The following is a 19,615-nucleotide window of genomic DNA, read 5'->3' as shown; positions in this document are numbered from 1 at the left end:
CTGCAAAGCTTTATTCAGATAAAGCAGCTGCTTAATTTAATCTATAATAGGTTAAGTTAAGGTTTAACCTATTGGTTCCTAAAAATAGGATAGGTTCCTAAAAATTTTATTTTTGTTACTTTAGACAGAATCAGAAACTTGGCATAATTCTTTGGAAGCCTGAAAGTGTTTCATTTTGCACTGTCACAAAACTTTGAGTTTATGCGGACAGTCATTTTTTGGTGATGTATAAATTCACTTGAACAGAAAACCCCCTGTCTTAAAGGTATAATCTTTTACTGTCTTTCAGGTGCTCAGAGACAGAATCAACCTGATCAGTGATACTGTGAGAAGGAAGTCTTTGTCAAAAGAGAAGCCATAACCTTTATTTCTGCTTTCATCCCTAAATATTCCTGGAAACAACCAAGATAAACAGAGCAATTTGACTTAAAATGCTGTCAAGGCATCTGGATAAAGGTTAAATACAACTTTCCCTGGACTGAATATTAGTTTCTGAGCTTTCTGTTATTTTTCTACAGGAAGCATGAAAGTGATGTAAAGACCAATGAGGGTAGTAAGACCCAAAGGTACCACTTAGTCTAGCCCCCGTCTCCACACTGTCTCTCCCTTAAATAGTCCCATACAGCAGAAATTCCTCCTCTTTCTGTAAAATAAAATGTTTATAAGGCAATGTTCATGGTATTTAATCAAGTTTATTAACATGTTCTTTACATACAACCCAAATACACCTGCAGCATTTCGTACTCATTAGCAATAGTTTATCATTACTTTTGGCTCTATAAACATATTTCCTCTTCTTCCAGAAAACAAGTTCCAATTCTTTGTGTTTTTCAACTGTTCTAATTAATTTTATAAATACCATATATGAATAGGGAAATAATTGCTTTATCTATACTGATGAGTAAGTTGCACGTCCAAAAGGTTAAATGACTATCCCTTTGCCATTCAAAAAAACAAAACAAGACAAAGCAAAACAGTTTGTAAGTGGTGGCGCCAGGATGCATGTCTAGAGTCTAGGACTCTAGGTCGCAAGCTCTTTTCTCATTGCCTCTTGTGAATAAACTTTCTTATGTAAACAAATCACTAGGAGGTTAGATTCTACTGACTAGGGAAAACAACTGCAGGCACATTCTGGTACTTTGAAAATAACACTATATTTTTAATAGTAATTGATTTAAATTCACTTAGAGAAAAAGTGTTTCATTGGCATCTACTTTCATTAATGGAGACAAGCACCAAATTCAGGAAGATAACAGGAATTTTAAAGAATAAACAGCATTTTATGGCCAAAGTCATTTACAGTTGTCTCTGTGAAAAATGAGAGTGATTAAACCCCATAATGCATAGTGATTTATTTTTCTTTTTAAATTTTATTTTACTGTTGTAAGAACATTTAATTTGGGCTTTAAGATAACATACTATCCTGTGAAACTAAGTAATATCTAAGTGGTCTAAAAAGAATGTATTTAATATGTACAGCATTGCTCAATAAAAACTGATTTAATTAAACCATGCTATACAGATATTTCGGAGAAGGCAATGGCAACCCACTCCAGTACTCTTGCCTGGGAAATCCCATGGACAGAGGAGCCTGGTAGGCTATAGTCCATGAGGTTGCAAAGAGTCGGACACGACTGAGTGACTTCCCTTTCACTTTTCACTTTCATGCTCTAGAGAAGGAGATGGCAACCCACTCCAGTATTTTTGCCTGGAGAATCCCAGGGACAGGAGCCTGGTGGGCTGCTGTCTATGGGGTTGCACAGAGTTGGACACGACTGACGTGACTTAGCAGCAGCAGCAGCATACAAATACTTAGTTTATATTACTATATATATATTATCATTTTTATATGAAATCATAAGCTCTGGATTAAGCTCTCATTAGTGAAAGAAGTCTGCTGATTACCTTTCATTGGCCAAGGACTATGCCAAGAACACGCATTACTTCTTTCAGTTTTCATAGAGACCTAATGAGACATAAGAAGTCTTTTTCTAATTTTGCAGAAGCAGAAAGTGGAACTAAGGTTAAACGGTTTGCTTAAAACCTAGTATCTGGTCAAAGGTGGAGTTGGGATTCAAATGCTGTGCTCTTTGCACCACCCAGCCTCCTAAAGATTCATGTTGTTTTCGTAAACATGAGCATGTTAGAGACACAACCATATTTTCTGGGTGAGCTCAGTCCTGGCTGAGCAGAATGACAGGTAAGGACAAAGGCCATGATTTTCCCCAGCAAGTTAAAATCCATGTGTGAATTTCAATGGTAACATCTCAGGAGGAAGTCTTGGGCAGTTAAGACATCATCAGTGAGAGAGACTTGGATCCCTGAGTTTCTTTGTCTTACCTTCCTAGACCTCTCTTCAGTAGGCCTAAATAGTTCTGATGGTGAAAAAGAGGCTTCCTGTATAAACTAACTGCTGAGATAACTGTGGCCCAAATAAGCCACAAAAGCACTCTCAGATTCTCTGTGCTGTGACAAACAGTCTGTACTTATTAATTTGTGCATAAATATGAAGAGTACCAGGGAGAGATTTTGAGAAAAATGAGTTTTTGATGACACTGGAATTTTTCCAAGGCATTTGTTCACTGAATCCTATATTGGCTTTTTATATGTAGGATCCTGAAATAGACAAGGCAACTTCTCATGCTTTTTTTTTTTTCTTTTTGCTCTCAAGCTTATTGGTGCAAGTGGATGGAATTACATCAAAGTGCTTCTGTTCCTATCTCTTTTGCATATGGCTTTTAAAAATATGTTGCTGATAGCAGCCAAACAAGGCTATAAAGTTTCTTATTAGGGATGTAAGCTGTTCACACTAGATCTTCTGATATGCGTTTCAATACAATTGAGCTTGGTTCATTAGAATGTGATTATCACATGAAAATAATGAATGATATTTTGTTTCCTCAGTAATGGTCACATTGTGAATATTATAAAATTATTTTTTTACAAACACAAGTGCACTTTGACTCTTCTGAACTAGCATATTTAATACCCAGCTATGCTTTTCAGATAATAAAAAATAAGTTCTGCTTTACCAACCAAGGCTGACAATAATGTGAATGTTTGTGTGTGTTTAGAGATTTAGTAAGATAGTTAAACAGTAATATCTATTATGTGACTTATAATGCATAAAGTATTCCATTAAGTACTCTCATACATTATCTTAGGAGTAGATAGACAGTGGGATACGTAGACAGATAGAGAGATAGCAGGAGAGTTAACAAATACATGCTTAAATTAAATTAACATTTGAAAATATTTAAATATGAGGCTATTTTCTCCACTTTACAAACGAAGGAACTGAGGTCCAAGACAGAGAATTAACTGGTCTAAAATTTCAATAGCAATTCAAGACAAAATATTAAAACCAAACCTAACTTCAGTTCAGTTCAGTTGCTCAGTCGTGTCTGACTCTTTGTGACCCCATGAACCGCAGCACACCAGGCCTCCCTGTCCATCACCAACTCCCAGAGTTCACCCAAACCTATATCCATCGAGTCAGTGATGCCATCCAACCGTCTCATCCTCTGTCGTCCCCTTCTCCTCCTGTCCTCAATCTTTCCCAGCATCAGGGTCTTTTCAAATGAGTCAGCTAACTTACTTGACTCCAAATAACATAACATAAAAGAAAGATCAACAGTAAAAATAAAATTGAAGATAACATCAAAAATATAATGATAGAAGTTCATCTGTACTATATTAAGAAATACAGTTTTCCATATTAATGTTATATCTTATAGTTTTATAGAAAGAAGTAACATCTCTTTTGGAGGGAAGAAAAAAATAAATGCTACCGACACCCATCCTCTTAGAAGTAGTTTCAAGTACCTAAAACCAACAATTTGTCACCAAGATTACTTATAAACTATTAATATTATAGATATCTCTAATCCTCTACACCCCTTCATGTATCCCAGCCTTGTCATTGCAAAAGGGCTTGAAAGTATGAGCCACACCACGCAGGTCCACCCATGACAGACAAGTCATTCTGGAGAGTTCTGAAAAAAATGTTGTCCACTGAAGAGTGAATGGCAAAACACTCCAGTATTCTTGCCACGAGAAGCCCATGAACAGTACGCAAAGGCAAAAATAGATGATACCAGAATAAGCCACCCCAGGTCGGTAGGTGTCCAGCATGCTACTGGTGAAGAGCTGATGGCAATTACTAATAGCTCTAGAAAGAATGAAGCAGCTGGGCCAAAGCAGAAACAACTCTCAGTTTTGGATGTGTCTGGTGGTGAAAGTAAAGTCCAATGACGTAAAGAACAATATTGCATAGGAACCTGGAATGCTAAGTCCATGAATCAAGGACATGGAACAACGGATTGGTTCCAAATTGGGAAAGGAGTATGTCAAGACTATATACTGTCAGCCTGCTTATTTAACTTATATTCAGAGTACATCACGCAAAATGCCAGGCTGGATGAATCACAAGCTAGAATCAAGACTGCAGGGGGAAATATCAACAACCTCAGATATGCAGATGATACCACTCTAATGGCAGAAAGTGATGAGGAACTAAAGAGCCTCTTGATGAGGGTGAAGGAGGAGAGTGAAAAAAAAGCTGGCTTAAAATTCAACATTCAAAAAACTAAGATCACGGCATCTGGTCCCATTACTTCACACAAATAGATGGGGAAAAGTGGAGGCAGTGACAGATTTCCTTTTCTTGGTCTCCAAATCACTGCAGACTGTGACTGCAGCCATGAAATTAGAAGATGCTTGTTCCTTGGAATAAATGCTAAGACAAGTCTAGACAGCATATTAAAAAGCAGAGGCATCGCTTTGCCAACAAAGGTGAGTGAGTAAAAGTCACTCAGTCGTGTCCGACTCTCTGCAGCCCTGTAAACTATACAGTCTATGGAATTCTCCAGGCCAGAATACTGGAATGGGTAGCCTTTCCCTTCTCCAGGGGATCTTCCCAACCCAGGGATCGAACCCAGGTCTCCTGCATTGCAGGTGGATTCTTTATCAGCTAAGCTATCAGGGAAGCCCAGCAACAAAGGTACATATAATCAAAGCTATGGTTTTTCCAGTAGTCATGTATGTATGTGAGAGTAGACAATAAAGAAGTCTGGGGGCCAACAAATCGATGCTTTCAAATTGTGCTGGAAAAGGCTCTTGAGAGTCCTTTGGACTGCAAGGAGATTAAAAGGAAATCAATCCTAAATATTTATTGGAAGGAAGGAGATCAGTCCTGGGTGTTCACTGGAGGGACTGATGTTGAAGCTGAATCTCCAATACTTTAGCCACCTCATGCGAAGAGCTGACTCATTTGAAAAGACCCTGATGCTGGGAAAGATTGAGGGTAGGAGGAGAAGGGGATGACAGAGGATGACATGGTTGGATGACATCACCAACTCAATGGACATGGGTTTGGGTAGACTCCGGGAGTTGGTGATGGACAGGGAGGCCTGGAGTGCTGTGGTTCATGGGGTCACAAAGACATGATTGAGCGACTGAACTGAACTGAACTGAACTGAAGCTGAAGTTCTAATACTTTGGCCACCTGATGCAAAGAGCCGACTCACTGAAAAAGTCCTGATGCTGGGGAAGATTGAAGGCAAAAGGAGAAGGGGGCAGGAGAGGATGAGATGGCTAAATAGCATCACCAACTCAATGGACATAAATCTGAGCAAATTCCAGGAGACAGTGAAGGATATGGAAGTCTGGCATGCTGCAGTCCATGGGTTGCAAAGAGTCAGACACGACTGAGCGACTGAACAACAACCCTTCACTATCACTGCTCCAATAGTTTGCTTTTAAAAATGGGCCACAAACTTTTTATAACTTGTCAAGATATTAGTCAATTATTAAGAATTAAACTCAAATTATATGAGAACATGCGAATGAAATAGAAATAATTATACTTTAAAATGAGGTCTTTTTTTAAATCCAAAACTAATGTTTTCCATCCAAGTGTACTCCCTTGAAACTAAAGAAAGCATATATAAGCATTTAAATATGGAGAGAGGTACAGAGATAGAGTAAATGTGGAAAACCATTAATAATCAGTAAATCGAAGTAGAAGGTTTCATTATACTACTACTATTCTTTCAACTTCTTGAAATTTTAAATCCTCACTACCAGTAACCTCTCCTTGAACCAAATTATGTCCACCCTCCTCATTTATTCTGTTGCCATTCCTGGACATCTTAGATGCATATAATTTTACTGTCTGAAAATTTCTATGACTTTATCAAGCATAGCTATCCAGAAATTTTTTATCCACTCCTTTATCTCTTACACTTGTGGTTTTTTAGACACTGAGATTATGGAATCTGTGCTCCCCCAAATTTCCCGAAATTTCCCCAGGTTCATCCATGTTTCTTCGTTTGGACCCAGGACCAGCAAAAAGATTATCACTATCTTATTTTTCAAGGAATTCCCAAAATGGGTCCTAGAACACTATTGCTAATGCTTCACAAAATATAGTTTGAAAGTTTTTCTGAAAGCCATAATACCCCATCTCCCTTTATTTACAATCTGCGTTATTTGCTGAAGTTGACATTGTGAGGGTATAGGGTGAAGGAGGGGATAAGCTGTCTGTCAGGAGATCTTCCCTGGTGGCTCAGAGGTTAAAGTGTCTGCCTGCAATGTGGGAGACCTGGGTTCGATCCCTGGGTCAGGAAGATCCTCTGGAGAAGGAAATGGCAGCCCACTCCAGTATTCTTGCCTGGAGAATCCCATGGATGGAGGAGCCTGGTAGGCTACAGTCCACGGGGTCGCGAAGAGTCAGACTCGACTGAGTGACTTCACTTTCTTTTCAGCTTTCAGGAGAGCATCCCTAGTGACAAGTGTTCTTTTCCACAAAAGGTCGAAAGAAGTAGTCATTCGTATTCTCCCTATAAGACAAAACGTCTAAGTTCTAGCAAGAAGAACTTCAAGCAATTTGAGAAGGTCAACAAATTACTTCTATTTTTTTTAACTTAAAGTACACAGTGGGATTCAAACATATCTCTGTCAAACAAATCACTAGGAGTGACAGAGGTCCCAAACTCTTGGTTCAGAAAAAATGAAACAGAACCAAGTGAAAATTTTTGCTCCTGAGGATGTCTTTTCTAGAATACAATGGTTATTAATTCACAATTTCCTTACTCTGCAAGTAATGGGTTCTTCCTTCCAAGTTTCCCGGGAAAATTCTATCGAAAGCTCAGAAAACTTAATGTTTTCTAGATGCTGCATTAGTAGAAAATAATCAATAATTAAGCATTCTAACAAATAATATGCAGATATTTTAAAGGCCAAATAACAAATAGGTTTGTCTCTATGATGCTTCCATTCAGGTAGTTAATGAGAGATATGTAGAGCTTTCCTAAGCTGAAACACCAACTATTTGGTGTGCTGTTTGATGCATGAAGAATAACCAAATAATAATTGTACAGTGCTACAGACAAATATTTACTTTATAGCACTACAGGCTAGGTAGTGTGATTTGTACACAGTGGCTTAATTAAATAGGCTACCATGTAAAACGCTTAGCCTCTAGTGAGATATCGTGATTAAACTTGTACCTACAATATCACAGAACACAAAACAGAAAGCAACTTAGAGTAGCCCTACCAGCAAAAAGGGAATACAACTATTAAGAGATGGATGAAGTAAGGGTGCTTATAGAGTATCAGCTAAGTTTCCTTTTCTCCTCCTTCATAACAAGCTAAAGGGAAAGTGCTAGAAGAAGAAAACAAATAGGACATAGGAACTATATTCATTTTTTCTTTTATTTTTTCATCAAATATATACCAAGCACCAGCCTTGCTTCAGGTCCCTAGGATATAGTAAACAAGACAGAATCCCTGCTCTCATGCAATTTTGCTAGATTGGTAGACAAAAGAAGAGAAAAACAACATACAAACAAGTGTGTCTTTTCTAGCAATATATTTCCAGGTAATAACACCCAAGAAGATAAAGAAAGCAAAACAAGGGACAAGAAAGCAAACAATGCTTTTTTAGATGAAGGGGTCAGCAGAAGCCTCTCTATCAAGTGAGGTTTGAGTAGAAGCCTGGATGAAAGTGAGATAGTGAACCATGTCAACACCTAGGGAACTAGACTTCCAGGCAGAAGCAACATCAAACAAAGGCCCGGAAGTAGAAACATACAAGGTTTGTTGAAGAACAGAAAAGAGCCTAACATGGCTGGGGAATAGGAGATGAGGTCACAGGTATTCTGGAGCCAGAAAATGTAGGGCCTTGTGAACCATGGCAAGCATTTTCGATACTTTTCTGGGAAGCATTTAAATTCCTCAAGGATAATGTTGCAGACGTCTTGACAGTGATACTACAGAAGGAAGCACAATAAACATCCAAGGATTAAAAACTGGGAGTCAACAAAAGAAGGAAGAATGGGAAAAGAAAGCAAGTGGAATTGCACAAAAGAACTTAGACTTTAGCAGTTGGGCCCTTGGCATGCCTGCTGGGTCACCTTCCAGTGTGACTCCCGGCAGGGGGTTTGTCATCACTACTTTCAAAGCCCTTTTTCCAGTAAGTATTGTTAAAATCCAATATATTGAAGAGTTGCACACACTAAAAGGCCAGAAAAACACCATCTGCAGACTTCCATTAATAAGAAAACAGTTGCCCTGATTAAGGAACAGAATAGGGCTATGAGGCATAGATTTCCACTGGCATTGAAATCAGATTGCAGACATAGATAATTTCTATAAAAAAACTCACCAGGATTATACACAAACACAACAATAAGCATTTCTAATAAATTCGGACTGAGCTAATCGGTTTTCCCTGGATGCACTCATCCTCCCTAGCACCTTTGCTAAGATTCTTTGATGCATTTGGAAGTGGTGCATTAACTAGAACTATGCATAGCACCATGCTGGAGGTGATAAATGCAAGGCGTATGGAATTAACACACTTTTCCTCCCAGTTTCCATAAACCATAATTTGCTAAGTCTTAAAGAATGTTATAAGCATAGTTTTGATGCTATGGAACATACACAATAATTAGAAGTCATTATCTCTCAAATGAACATTCTCCCTTTTCCCCATTTCTTCTAAATCCTCTCACCTTCCAATCCTTTCTCCATAATGCCTGCAAAGACCTTTTCAAAGTAAAAGCTATTTAAGGCAACTCCCTTCTCATAGCCTTGCAGTGGGTCTCCGCTGATGATGGGATAAATCCCCAAGTCTTGTTCAGGATACTGGAAGCCCAGTGTGACTCCAATGTCCAGGAAAAGTCTGACTTCCTATCTCTCCCACCTTGCACCTAAGGCTATAACTCCAATGAACTTTACTCACTTTCCACCACCCTCTGAGTTAAATGCCAACTCAGCCCCTTACTTGCCGTTTACTCCTGGGCAAATTACTAGTCCTCCCCATGCTTCATTCTCTTTCCAATAAAATGGAAATATCAGTACATAACCTGGACATTTTTGCTTGTTTTATTTATTTAATTGGTGGATAATTACTTTGGATAATTATGATTTTTGCCATACATCATGGCACAAAAATAAGCAAATAATTTAAAATAATGTCAGATGCATTCTAAGTACAAAATAAATGTTATTATTATTGTTATTGCTTGACAGAATTTTATTATTGTCACTTTGGCCAAAAAAAAATTGCCCTTCCTGCCCACTCTTCTCCTGAAAAATTCCTAATCATTCTTCAAGATCCCACACAAATGTCATCCCCTCTCCAAACCTTCCCTAACACACTGACTCACTCTCTAGCAGTATTTATCTCTTCTTGTGCTCTTACAAGTTGTGTGTCATTCTTCATTAGCATTATACACATACCATTTGTCTTCCATGGGGCATGAGCATTCTCTGAAGGTAAGGACTCTTTTTCCCAGAGTAGCACCCCGAGCATGGTAGGCTCTCAACAAGTGTTCTGTTCAGTCAAATGTTCAATCAGTAAGTACTTAAAGACACAGCTATTTTTCAAAAACTTTCCATACTGCTAGGAAATAATTCGGGAAATATAAGAAATAACACAAGGCACAGATTTAGATTTAGCTCACAAACTAGGACTAAATTGTATAAGGCAGTAAATGTGCCCAAAGCTTTAGAGAAAAGTTAAACATATACTATTAAACATTTTCTTTTTACTCTTCTCCAGTTATTCTAGCTTTGTCTTGTCAGGTGTAAGTAAGTTCCTTTAGAGTATGAACTATGTCTTTTCATACTTTTGTGGTCAAATACTAAGCACAAAATTTCACATTTCATGAACTTTTAATAAAAATGAGGAAATATTTCCAAGGTCTAGGTAGAACTAAATGGGGAACTGGAAAAAAAAAAAAACAAAAACAGGTCTTTCTAATACTAACTCTGAAAGTATACTGTCCTCTGTGAAGCATATCCCAGGTGCAAGCATGGACAGATAGAGTGGTGGTGTTCACCAATGCACTTGCTCTTCAAGAGCAGTGTGTTAGGCCTGAAGTGTATTCAGGACCATCACCAGTAGCTTCCATCAGAGAGCATCACGCTGCTGATGATGTAGGAGAACTGATAACTGAGGTTGGAACATGAGCAGAGGAGAGAAGGTTGACAAAGCTACAGGTGGCAAGTGTAATTCTAGAACAAGCAGGCCACACAACATTGTTAATTGTTGTATCCTGATACAAAATAAAAAGTTCAAATTTGAAAAAAAATAATAAGAAGAACAAGCAGACCACATAAGACAAGGAGGATAAGGTTATGTCTCAGGAGTTTTCACCCCTGATTTCGGGTTAGAGATAAATTTTCCCTTCTCCCTGTTCACCAATGCTTGACATTCCATTGCAGTGTAGGACACATTTTTTAAAAATCTATATTGTCTCATATCAACTATCATGGATTTGAGTGTTCACTTTTGGGTTTCAAAATTAAAAGGAGAATTTAGAAATTTGGGATAATGGTACACAGTCAAATAATAATTAAGGGAATAGAAATACTTGGAAGAAACTAAAGCAATTCAGAACATTTTTATAAATGCAGCATGTAATATTAGAGTATTCCTATTCTCCTAATAAAACTTAAATGAGATAATACGTGTGAATATCCTAGTAAAGAACTAAAAATATAGGAAATGTTGGAATCCACATGGATTGAATCAGCATTTTTTTCTTTTCTTGCTCACAGCAGAGCTCAATTATATATGTTGAGAGAAAAAAAAAAAATCCTAGGACTGGTTAATAATGATCTTCACTTTCATGCAAGTACTTATAAGTTTTATCTTAATATCCATTGAAGACCAATATAATTTTCAATAATAGGACTATTAAGTAGTAAGTCAGTATACTAAGTGAGGTTCTAGAACTTAGATTACCATATGTCAAAGGTAGAGTAACTCTGGTCCTGCCCAAGAGTAAAAGAAAGCAACTAGATAAATCACCCAGATTCCTTCCAGATTTAAGACTATGTCAATACTCTAATTAGTGACAAAACACTGAATATTTATCTTTGTTCAGATATTTCACAAAGAATCACAGAGTCAGTGTTTCACAAGTGTTTCTTAAATCTTCTGCCATTAACTCACACTTCATAACTTGGGTTTTCAAAATCAGAACTATACATTCATCTGAAAAAAATATGAAATCTACAAATAAGTGAAGATAAAACTCTGTCCAGTGGGTTTAGATATAAACTGCATCCTCTGCACTGTTTAGCTCATCATGAAATTACTTTAATTTCAATGCTGGGATCAAAACAATCCAGTCTTTTTAAAAGACGTTTACTGTCTACTGTAAAGTAATAACATGTTTTTAGAGACTTCTAAGTGCATATCTTGGAATTTCTAACTTAAATGCATGGTTTGTAAAATACTAATTGTTGATCATGAAAAGAATGGTTACATTTCATCATAACAAAGAGGCAAAAATAAAGTACTTATGCTCTTATTTCCTCATGTAAATTACATCTGATGCTTTTATAAAAGGAGTACATAATTTTTAAAGTTAGTGAAAAAGTCATTCAAATACATATGTTTGTATTTTATGAAAAGAAAATTTCATTGAATGCTCCATGAAAAAAACATTTGAAAAATATTAAATGTGCACTGAGAAAGAAATAAACATAAATAGAGACTTAATCAGAAGTTAAAAGAAACAATGATATACCTTTACTAAGAAATACAAGAAGAGTGTGTGAGCTGGGAGGTGAAAATGAATCATTGTCAAACTAAAGTTATTTTGTAAGTTTGATGATTAAACTTATGATACATCATATCAAAGTCATGTGGGCTTTTTTTTTTATTTTTGGCAATTTGTGGAAATTTTTGTTTTAACTCAGCTAGAAGATCACTTTCATAGCATAAGTTATCTCAAATACCACTTAATTTTTCTTTTTGTAATTTGCTGCAAGAAAATTTGTATAATGCAAGAGTGAAACTGGCTCTTTAGTCCCTTTAAACTTTGGATTCTTTTAAAAAAAATCAGTATTTATAGCTCTACCTTCCTACTAAATCAAAAATCTATTCTGAATAAAAGAAAGGTCATGTTATTATATTCAGGAACTCTGTAATAAAGAAATATTACCAAGGTTTTATGAAGATTCACCATTATCTGAGAATCAGTTAAAATTAAATGTCCATCTAGTCAAAATAATGGTTTAATATTAACCAATTAGTAAAACATGAATCAATTAATTGTATGTTTTTCACCTTTATTCGTTTTATGAGAACTAATTAGCAATATAACTATATACCTTTCTCCTATTCAATCATACTACTTAGCAAACTATATGAAAATACACACACTTTAGGGGTGGGGTAAATCATGAGAGAGGACTTCTTCAAAGCAGTACATCCTTACATATAAATCTTCTCTTTGTACAAATGCTACCATTGGTCAGTTTTGAGAAATTAATCACATGTACTCTACAAGTATGAGATTATAATTGAATAATAAGATTTAACTCATTGAAAAGGTGATTTAAAAAAAAGTTTGCCAATAAAGCAATTAAGTGAACAACACTGCATTGTCAGAAAACAAAAATAACCATATCATTTTTAGCTAAGTAAAGCATGAATACTGGCCTTAACATGTGGTGTCTATCAAAGGCGAGCTACACATTTCTAGCGGTAACTTGAATTTGCCAATATAGTGTGCAGTAGATCAGGCAGACAAACACTTCAGATGAGTAAAAAACAGAATTCAAGTAAATAATAATTTTCAAAAACAGGATCTCCTCAGTTTATAATGTTGGTTGGCAATCTAAGACGCAGTCAAAATCAGTGTGTTAGAATTATCCTTAAGAGGTAATAGCTCCCTTCACTGCTAAGGTCCCTATTAAATAAAAATAATAGGTACCAATTTTGAAGGGTATTTTAATCTGAAAGAAAGTATAATATTCAAAGAAATCTGAAAAAGCTTAGCTTTTGCAATTAAAGTTCAATTTCTTTTGTGCTTCCCTTGTGTTTTGTTATTATACTGGTTTAAGGAAACTCCTCTGTTGTATATAGCATATTATATATATTAAAGGCTCAGAACAGTTTTTATAGAGGGCTCTTGGATTTATTTACTTGGCATTCCCAAGCAAATTGGGAGTTTATTTATTATTATGTATAAATTTTAAGTCACTTTTTTTTACAGTAAGAATCTCAAAGATAATAGCAATTTGAATCATAAATTAATTAAGCACATAATTTCAGAAGTGGAAACTTAGTTTTCCCTTACCTTGACAAGTGTAAAGACAGAGCCAATAAATCAAAATCACTAGCTGACATACTACAATATGGCAATGCCATACATTAAGTTTGACTTTATACATTGTCTTAAGAAACAAATCCAAGACTGAATCATTTATTTTTGTACCAAAAATATACTATCAGAAAAACTCATCAACATCAACAGAAAAACACACACCAAAAAAGTCACCAATCACCTCCACAGAGATTAAAAACTGAATTTTAAAACTCCTTCAATACTCAGTTGCCCTAGAATTAGCTAGGTGTTTTTTATAAGCAGTAATATTAAAGACTCTCTCCAGTGAGAGCCTTTTTTCATCTGGAAACAGCTAGGCACAGTGACATGAACACACAGAGCACTATGTATTCTTCAGCTGACCTGCTCTCCACTCACCTCACACTTAAGGTCTGTATTATGAACAAAATTCAAATATTCCATTTGCTACATTTCTAAATCACTGTTGCTAGTCAAAAGCACTCCAAACACCACCAAATCCCTTCTTACCATGTATGAGCCACAGTGAAGCGACGACGCTGACGAATGCTTTTATTCACCAGCAACTTTCTGAAAAAGCATGGTGAGTTCCTTGGCGAACTGCGTGGAGAAATTTTAGGAGATGTAGGTCTGTTTGCCGGTAGTCTCGGAAGCTCAAGTTCTAAGTGCATTTGCTCCTTGAAAGTCTTTATGCAAACCTCAGATTCAGAAGCAGTAAGTTCTTTTGAAGAATCTTTTGCTGTCATGTCTTATATGGAGTGCTGGCTTTTACCATCCAAAACAAAATTCTCAAACATAGCAGAGACACAGCTGCAGGTTAGGAGGCTGGTAAGTCTGCAAACTGTTCCCAGTTTAATTTAGGAAGCTGTGGCTCCAAAGTAGGAGCTGCTTAGAGCAGGAGCAGCATAATCGAAGAATGGCAAGTCAGCCTGTCACAAGGAGCTTTATCAGCCTGGCTTTGCCTCTGAAAATGCGCCAAAGTGCTTCCTATGTCAGTAGCCTCCTTGTGGATGAGGTTTGTCTGCAAGCTACACACTGACACTCGCTGAATTCATTCAGCTGAATATATCAACTCATGAAATATTCATGAGGGCTTCTGATAAATCCTTTACATGCATTTTTTTTTTAAAGAAATCTTTTCAAACACGCTGCATCCACTAATGGATAGTAAGCAAAACCTAGTCACTGAGTCACTCATTTTTGTTTGCACAAAGCACAGAACCAGAGTCCAGCCAGCATGTGTGATGTTTAAAGTCTTCATTCAGAATTATCTTTCTCTGTAATGCATACAACAGTAACTCCACCCACCAAACGCTTATTGGCCCAGGACTATTTAAACAACTGCATTCTGTTTCCCCCTCAACAACACCCTCCATCACCCAGATTTTCACATTTGTGAAGCCACTTGCATCATCAGCAAAAACAGTAAATCAGACATTGTCAAAAAGCCTAGCTAAAACAGACCCCTCCAAATTCCATTTCTGAATGAAAGAGCTGATTTGCTAAAGCTTTTTTTCCCTCTCTCCTCTCCAGAAGATACAAAACTACAATATAAAAAGAGTCAGGAAAACATTAGGTTTGGAAACATAACAGAAAAACATTAGATTTGGTTCAGTCCCCTAAGGAATTTAAAGACTAATCTTTAATCCAATAAAAATTACCTCCATTCTTCTGCTTAAGTTCATTGTCCCTGAGGTGCCCACAACAGCCACTCTGTTAGATGTAAAAGTCACTTTAAAGTCAAAGTTCTCTACAATGGAAATGGAGGTAAAAACCAGGAGAAATGAATGCTCCCCATTACAAGTGCAGGGTCCAAAATCAAGCAACATGCACATGTGTGTGTGCACACACACATACAGGTAGATGTACACAATAGTGTCTGTGTGTGGGTATCTTTACTTGCTAGCGTGTGTGTATTTGGTTCACAAGGGCATGCCAGTGAGACATATGGGTAGAGGAGTCCAAAAAAAAAATGTCTCAACTTCCAAAGCAGATCATTGCAACCTGAAATTTCATTTAGAAATATACTGGCATGCAGCTTCTACACTTTAAAAGAAGTAAAAAGACTAGTGTGGTGCTTAAGTATACAGAGGCTATGGAACTCTGTACCTGCAACATTTACTACCAGGCCAGTCTGATCTCACACAAATTTGACAAAGCAGAATTAGGGCTAGCCAGCTAGAGCAACAGTTCAGGAATGATTCACAGTAAGACTTCAGTGAGAAAGCAAGAAATTTATTTTTTCTCTAATGCGTGAGAACTTTCACCTTTATAATAAAATCATTTATATGTGTCAAATACTCTAGTTAAATATCTAAAAGCTGAATAAGAACAGACTATGACCTGTGCACAGGAAAAAATAAGCCCCACTCCAGCCGTTGGGGGAATGGTTTAAACTTAACAGGAAGGATTTAAACTCCTAGCTTATAGGTACTGCCTTGGAAAGATATCAGTATTGCAATAATATAGTAAAAGCATATTATTGAACAAAAGCAAAGTCATGAAATTTCAAAATTTGAGTGAATCCCAGTAATCACTTTGTTTGGCTCCTCATTTTAAAGACAAGGACATAGACTTAGAAACTGTCAATGACTTGTCCAAAGTCCTTTTTTGTAGTTGATATTAGAGGAAAAGCTAAAACCCAGACTTTCTGATTCCCAAGTGACTGTTCTTCCATTATATGATAAGAGAAGTTAACATAGTCATTTTGTCCTGCTAAGCCCTAGCACATGCAGTTTATATATTTGAAGATATTTTAACTGCTTTATTTGAGAATGAATTGTTAGTAATGTCTAGTGATGTCATGGGAGAAAAATGTAGTTAAAACTATTATTTACTACATTATGAAAACAAAGTCAAACTTTTTCCAACAATAATGATCCCATTAGATCATTACTAGATCATTATTAGATCACACTAGAATATGTGATACTGCCAATATTCAGAGTGACTTATTTGCAAAAAAATGAATTAGCAATTTTAAGTCTTTCTCTTATTCACTTTTAAAGGCTGCCAAAACACAATAAGCATTTTAGGGATTTTTACCTCTCCCAAAATTATAGCAAATTTCACAACCCAGATTTAGCTGTACGTGAACTGGGATTCAGATGAGGAAATGTTGACATAAACTCACCAAAAGAAGAATAGTGGTAGAATTACAATTACTTTCTAATTCTTATTGTCAACTTATGTGACATTATGTGACATTTCACATTATTCTTTCACTTTGCATACCATGACAATCAATGTCCCAGTTAAAGAAATTTTAAGAATCATCCTAAGAAAAAGAATTTCAAAACTATGTAAAGTCAAGACCAAAATTGCAACTAGCTGTTGATTAGCTATCAACAGGACTCTGGAACCCACCAAAAAAAAGATGTCCAAAGACAAAGGAGAAGTCACAATGAGATGGTAGGCGGGGTGCAATCATGATAAAAGCAAATCTCATACCACTGGATGGGCAACCCACAAACTGGAAACAGTAGTACCAAAGAAGTTCTCCCTCTGTTGTGAAGGTTCTGAGCCCCATGTCAGACTTCCCAGTCTGGGGATCCAGCAAAGGGACTGGGAACCTGCAGGGAATCTGACTTTGAAGGGAAGAGGGTTTGATTACAGGGCTTTCACAGAGCTGGGGGAAACAGATTCCACTCTTAGAACGCACAAACAAAATCTTGCATGTACCAGGACACAGGGGAAAGGAGCAGTGACTTCACACAAGACTAAACCAAACCTACCTGCTAGTGTTGGAGAGTCTCTGGTGGAGGCATGGGTTAGCCATGGCTTGCCACAGAGACAGGGGCTCTCTTGAAAAGTGAAAGAGAAGTTGCTCAGTCCACACTCTTTGTGACCCCATGGACTGTAGCCTACCAGGCTCCTCAGTCCATGGGATTTTCCAGGCAGGAATAATGGAGTGGTTTGCCATTTCCTTCTCCAGGGGATCTTCCTGACCCAGGGATCAAACCCAGGTCTCCCACATTGTAGGCAGACACTTTACCAGACACTTAGCTACAGAGCTCTAAGGTCACCATTAACCCTACCATAGAGCCTGTACACTCCAGGGCTGGATTGCCTCAGGCCAAACAACTAATAGAGAGGGAACACAGCCCCACCCATCAGCAGACAATTGGATTAAAGTTTTACTGAACATAGCCCTGCCTACCTGAGCAAGACCCAGTTTTTCCCACCACCAGTCCATCCCATTAGGAAGCTTACACAAGCCTCTTAGCTTCATCCACCAGAGGGCAGACCAAAGAATCAAGAAGAACTACAATCCTGCAACCTCCAGAATGAAAATCACATCACATATAGTTAATAAAAATGAAAAGGCAGAAGATTAAGTCCCAGATAAAAGATCAAGACAAAACTCCAGAAAAACAACTAAATGAAGCGTAGATAGCAACCTTCCAGGAAAAGAATTCAGAATAATGATACTGAAGATGATCCAGGATCTCAGAAATGGAAAGGAGAAGATGTGAGAAATGTTTACCAAATACCCAGAACTAAAGAACAAACAGAGATGAACAGCATGCCAGAAGGAACAAATAGCTGAATAACTGAGGCAGAACAGCTAAGTGATCTGGAAGACAGAATGGTGGAAATCAATGCCACAAAACAGAGCATAGAAAAAAGAGTGAAAAAAAACTGAAGACGGCCTCAGAGAACCTCTGGAACAACATTAATGACACCAACATTCACATTATAGGAGTAACAGAAGGAGAAGAGAGAGGGGAAGGACCTCAGAAAATATTTGAAGTGATAATAGCTGAAAACTTCCTTAATATGGGAAAGGAAATAGTCAACTGAGTCCAAGAAACACAGAGAGTCCCAAGCAGGATAAACCCAAGGTGAAACACATCAAAACACACAGTAATCAAACTGACAAAAAATAAAGACAATTTATTAAAAGCAACAAGGAAAAAATAATAAATAACATAAACAGGAACTCCCATAAGGTTATAAGCTGATTTCTCAACAGAAACTCTACAAGAAGTAGGGAATGGCATGATATAGTTAAAGTAATGAAAGGGAAGAAGCTACAACCAAGAATACTCTACCCAGAAAGAATCTCATTCAGATTTGACAGAGAAATCAAGAGCTTTACAGATAAGCAAAAATTAAGAGAATTCAGCACCATCAAACCAGCTTTACAACAAATGCTAAAGGAACTTCTCCAGGCAGGAAACACAACAGAAGGAAGAGACTTACAAAAAAAAAAAAAGGCCCAGAACAATTCAGAATATGGTAATAGGATCATCAGTTCAGTCACTTGGTCGTGTCCTACTCTGAAACCCCATGGACTGCAGCATGCCAGGCCTCCCTGTCCATCACCAACTCCTGGAGCCTACTCAAATTCATGTCCACAGCATCACTGATGCCATCCAACCATCTCATCTTCTGTTGGCCCCTTCTCCTCCCACCGTTAATAGGATCATACATATCAATAATTTCCATAAATGCAAATGGATTAAATGCACCAACCAAGACATATACTGACTGGGTGAATAAAAACATGTGGGTCTATACACTTTCACTTACACCTCACTCTACTTAACCCCCAAAGTGTACATACTTATTTTATATTTTTAGGTTAATTATATTTCCATTATGAATTGAAATTGCAATTTATCTATTATTTTTTGTCTGGCTCAGTTCAGTTCAGTTCAGTTGCTCAATCGTGTCCGACTCTTTGCGACCCCATGAATTGCAGCACTCCAGGCCTCCCTGTTTATCACCATCTCCCGGAGTTCACCCAGACTCATGTCCATCAAGTCCGTGATGCCATCCAGCCATCTGATCCTCGGTCGTCCCCTTCTCCTCCTGCCCCCAATCCCTCCCAGCATCAGAGTCTTTTCCAATGAGTCAGCTCTTCGCATGAGGTGGCCAAAGTATTGGAGTTTCAGCTTTAGCATCATTCCTTCCAAAGAAATCCCAGGGCTGATCTCCTTCAGAATGGACTGGTTGGATCTCCTTGCAGTCCAAGGGACTCTCAAGAGTCTTCTCCAA

General features: G+C 37.3%; 1 protein-coding gene across 2 annotated transcripts in view; it reads right to left on the bottom strand.

Annotated features, from left to right (window-relative positions):
- The window catches only part of PDE4B (phosphodiesterase 4B), a 663,597-nt gene that overhangs the window by 426,839 nt on the left and 217,143 nt on the right, over nucleotides 1-19,615 (bottom strand). The window contains exon 1 of one of the 2 annotated variants that reach the window (XM_069593935.1): nucleotides 14,123-14,637. The exons of the other annotated variant lie outside the window; for it this stretch is intronic. Within the exon in view, the coding sequence (XP_069450036.1) occupies nucleotides 14,123-14,358 (236 nt within the window). The 5' untranslated portion in view covers nucleotides 14,359-14,637. Of the gene's footprint in view, nucleotides 1-14,122; nucleotides 14,638-19,615 lie in introns of those variants that run through there. 2 annotated transcript variants of the gene reach the window in all.

This window comes from Ovis canadensis, chromosome 1 (genome assembly GCF_042477335.2).
Source record: "Ovis canadensis isolate MfBH-ARS-UI-01 breed Bighorn chromosome 1, ARS-UI_OviCan_v2, whole genome shotgun sequence".
NCBI lineage: Eukaryota > Metazoa > Chordata > Mammalia > Artiodactyla > Bovidae > Ovis > Ovis canadensis.
This window is presented reverse-complemented; position numbering and strand designations above follow the sequence as displayed.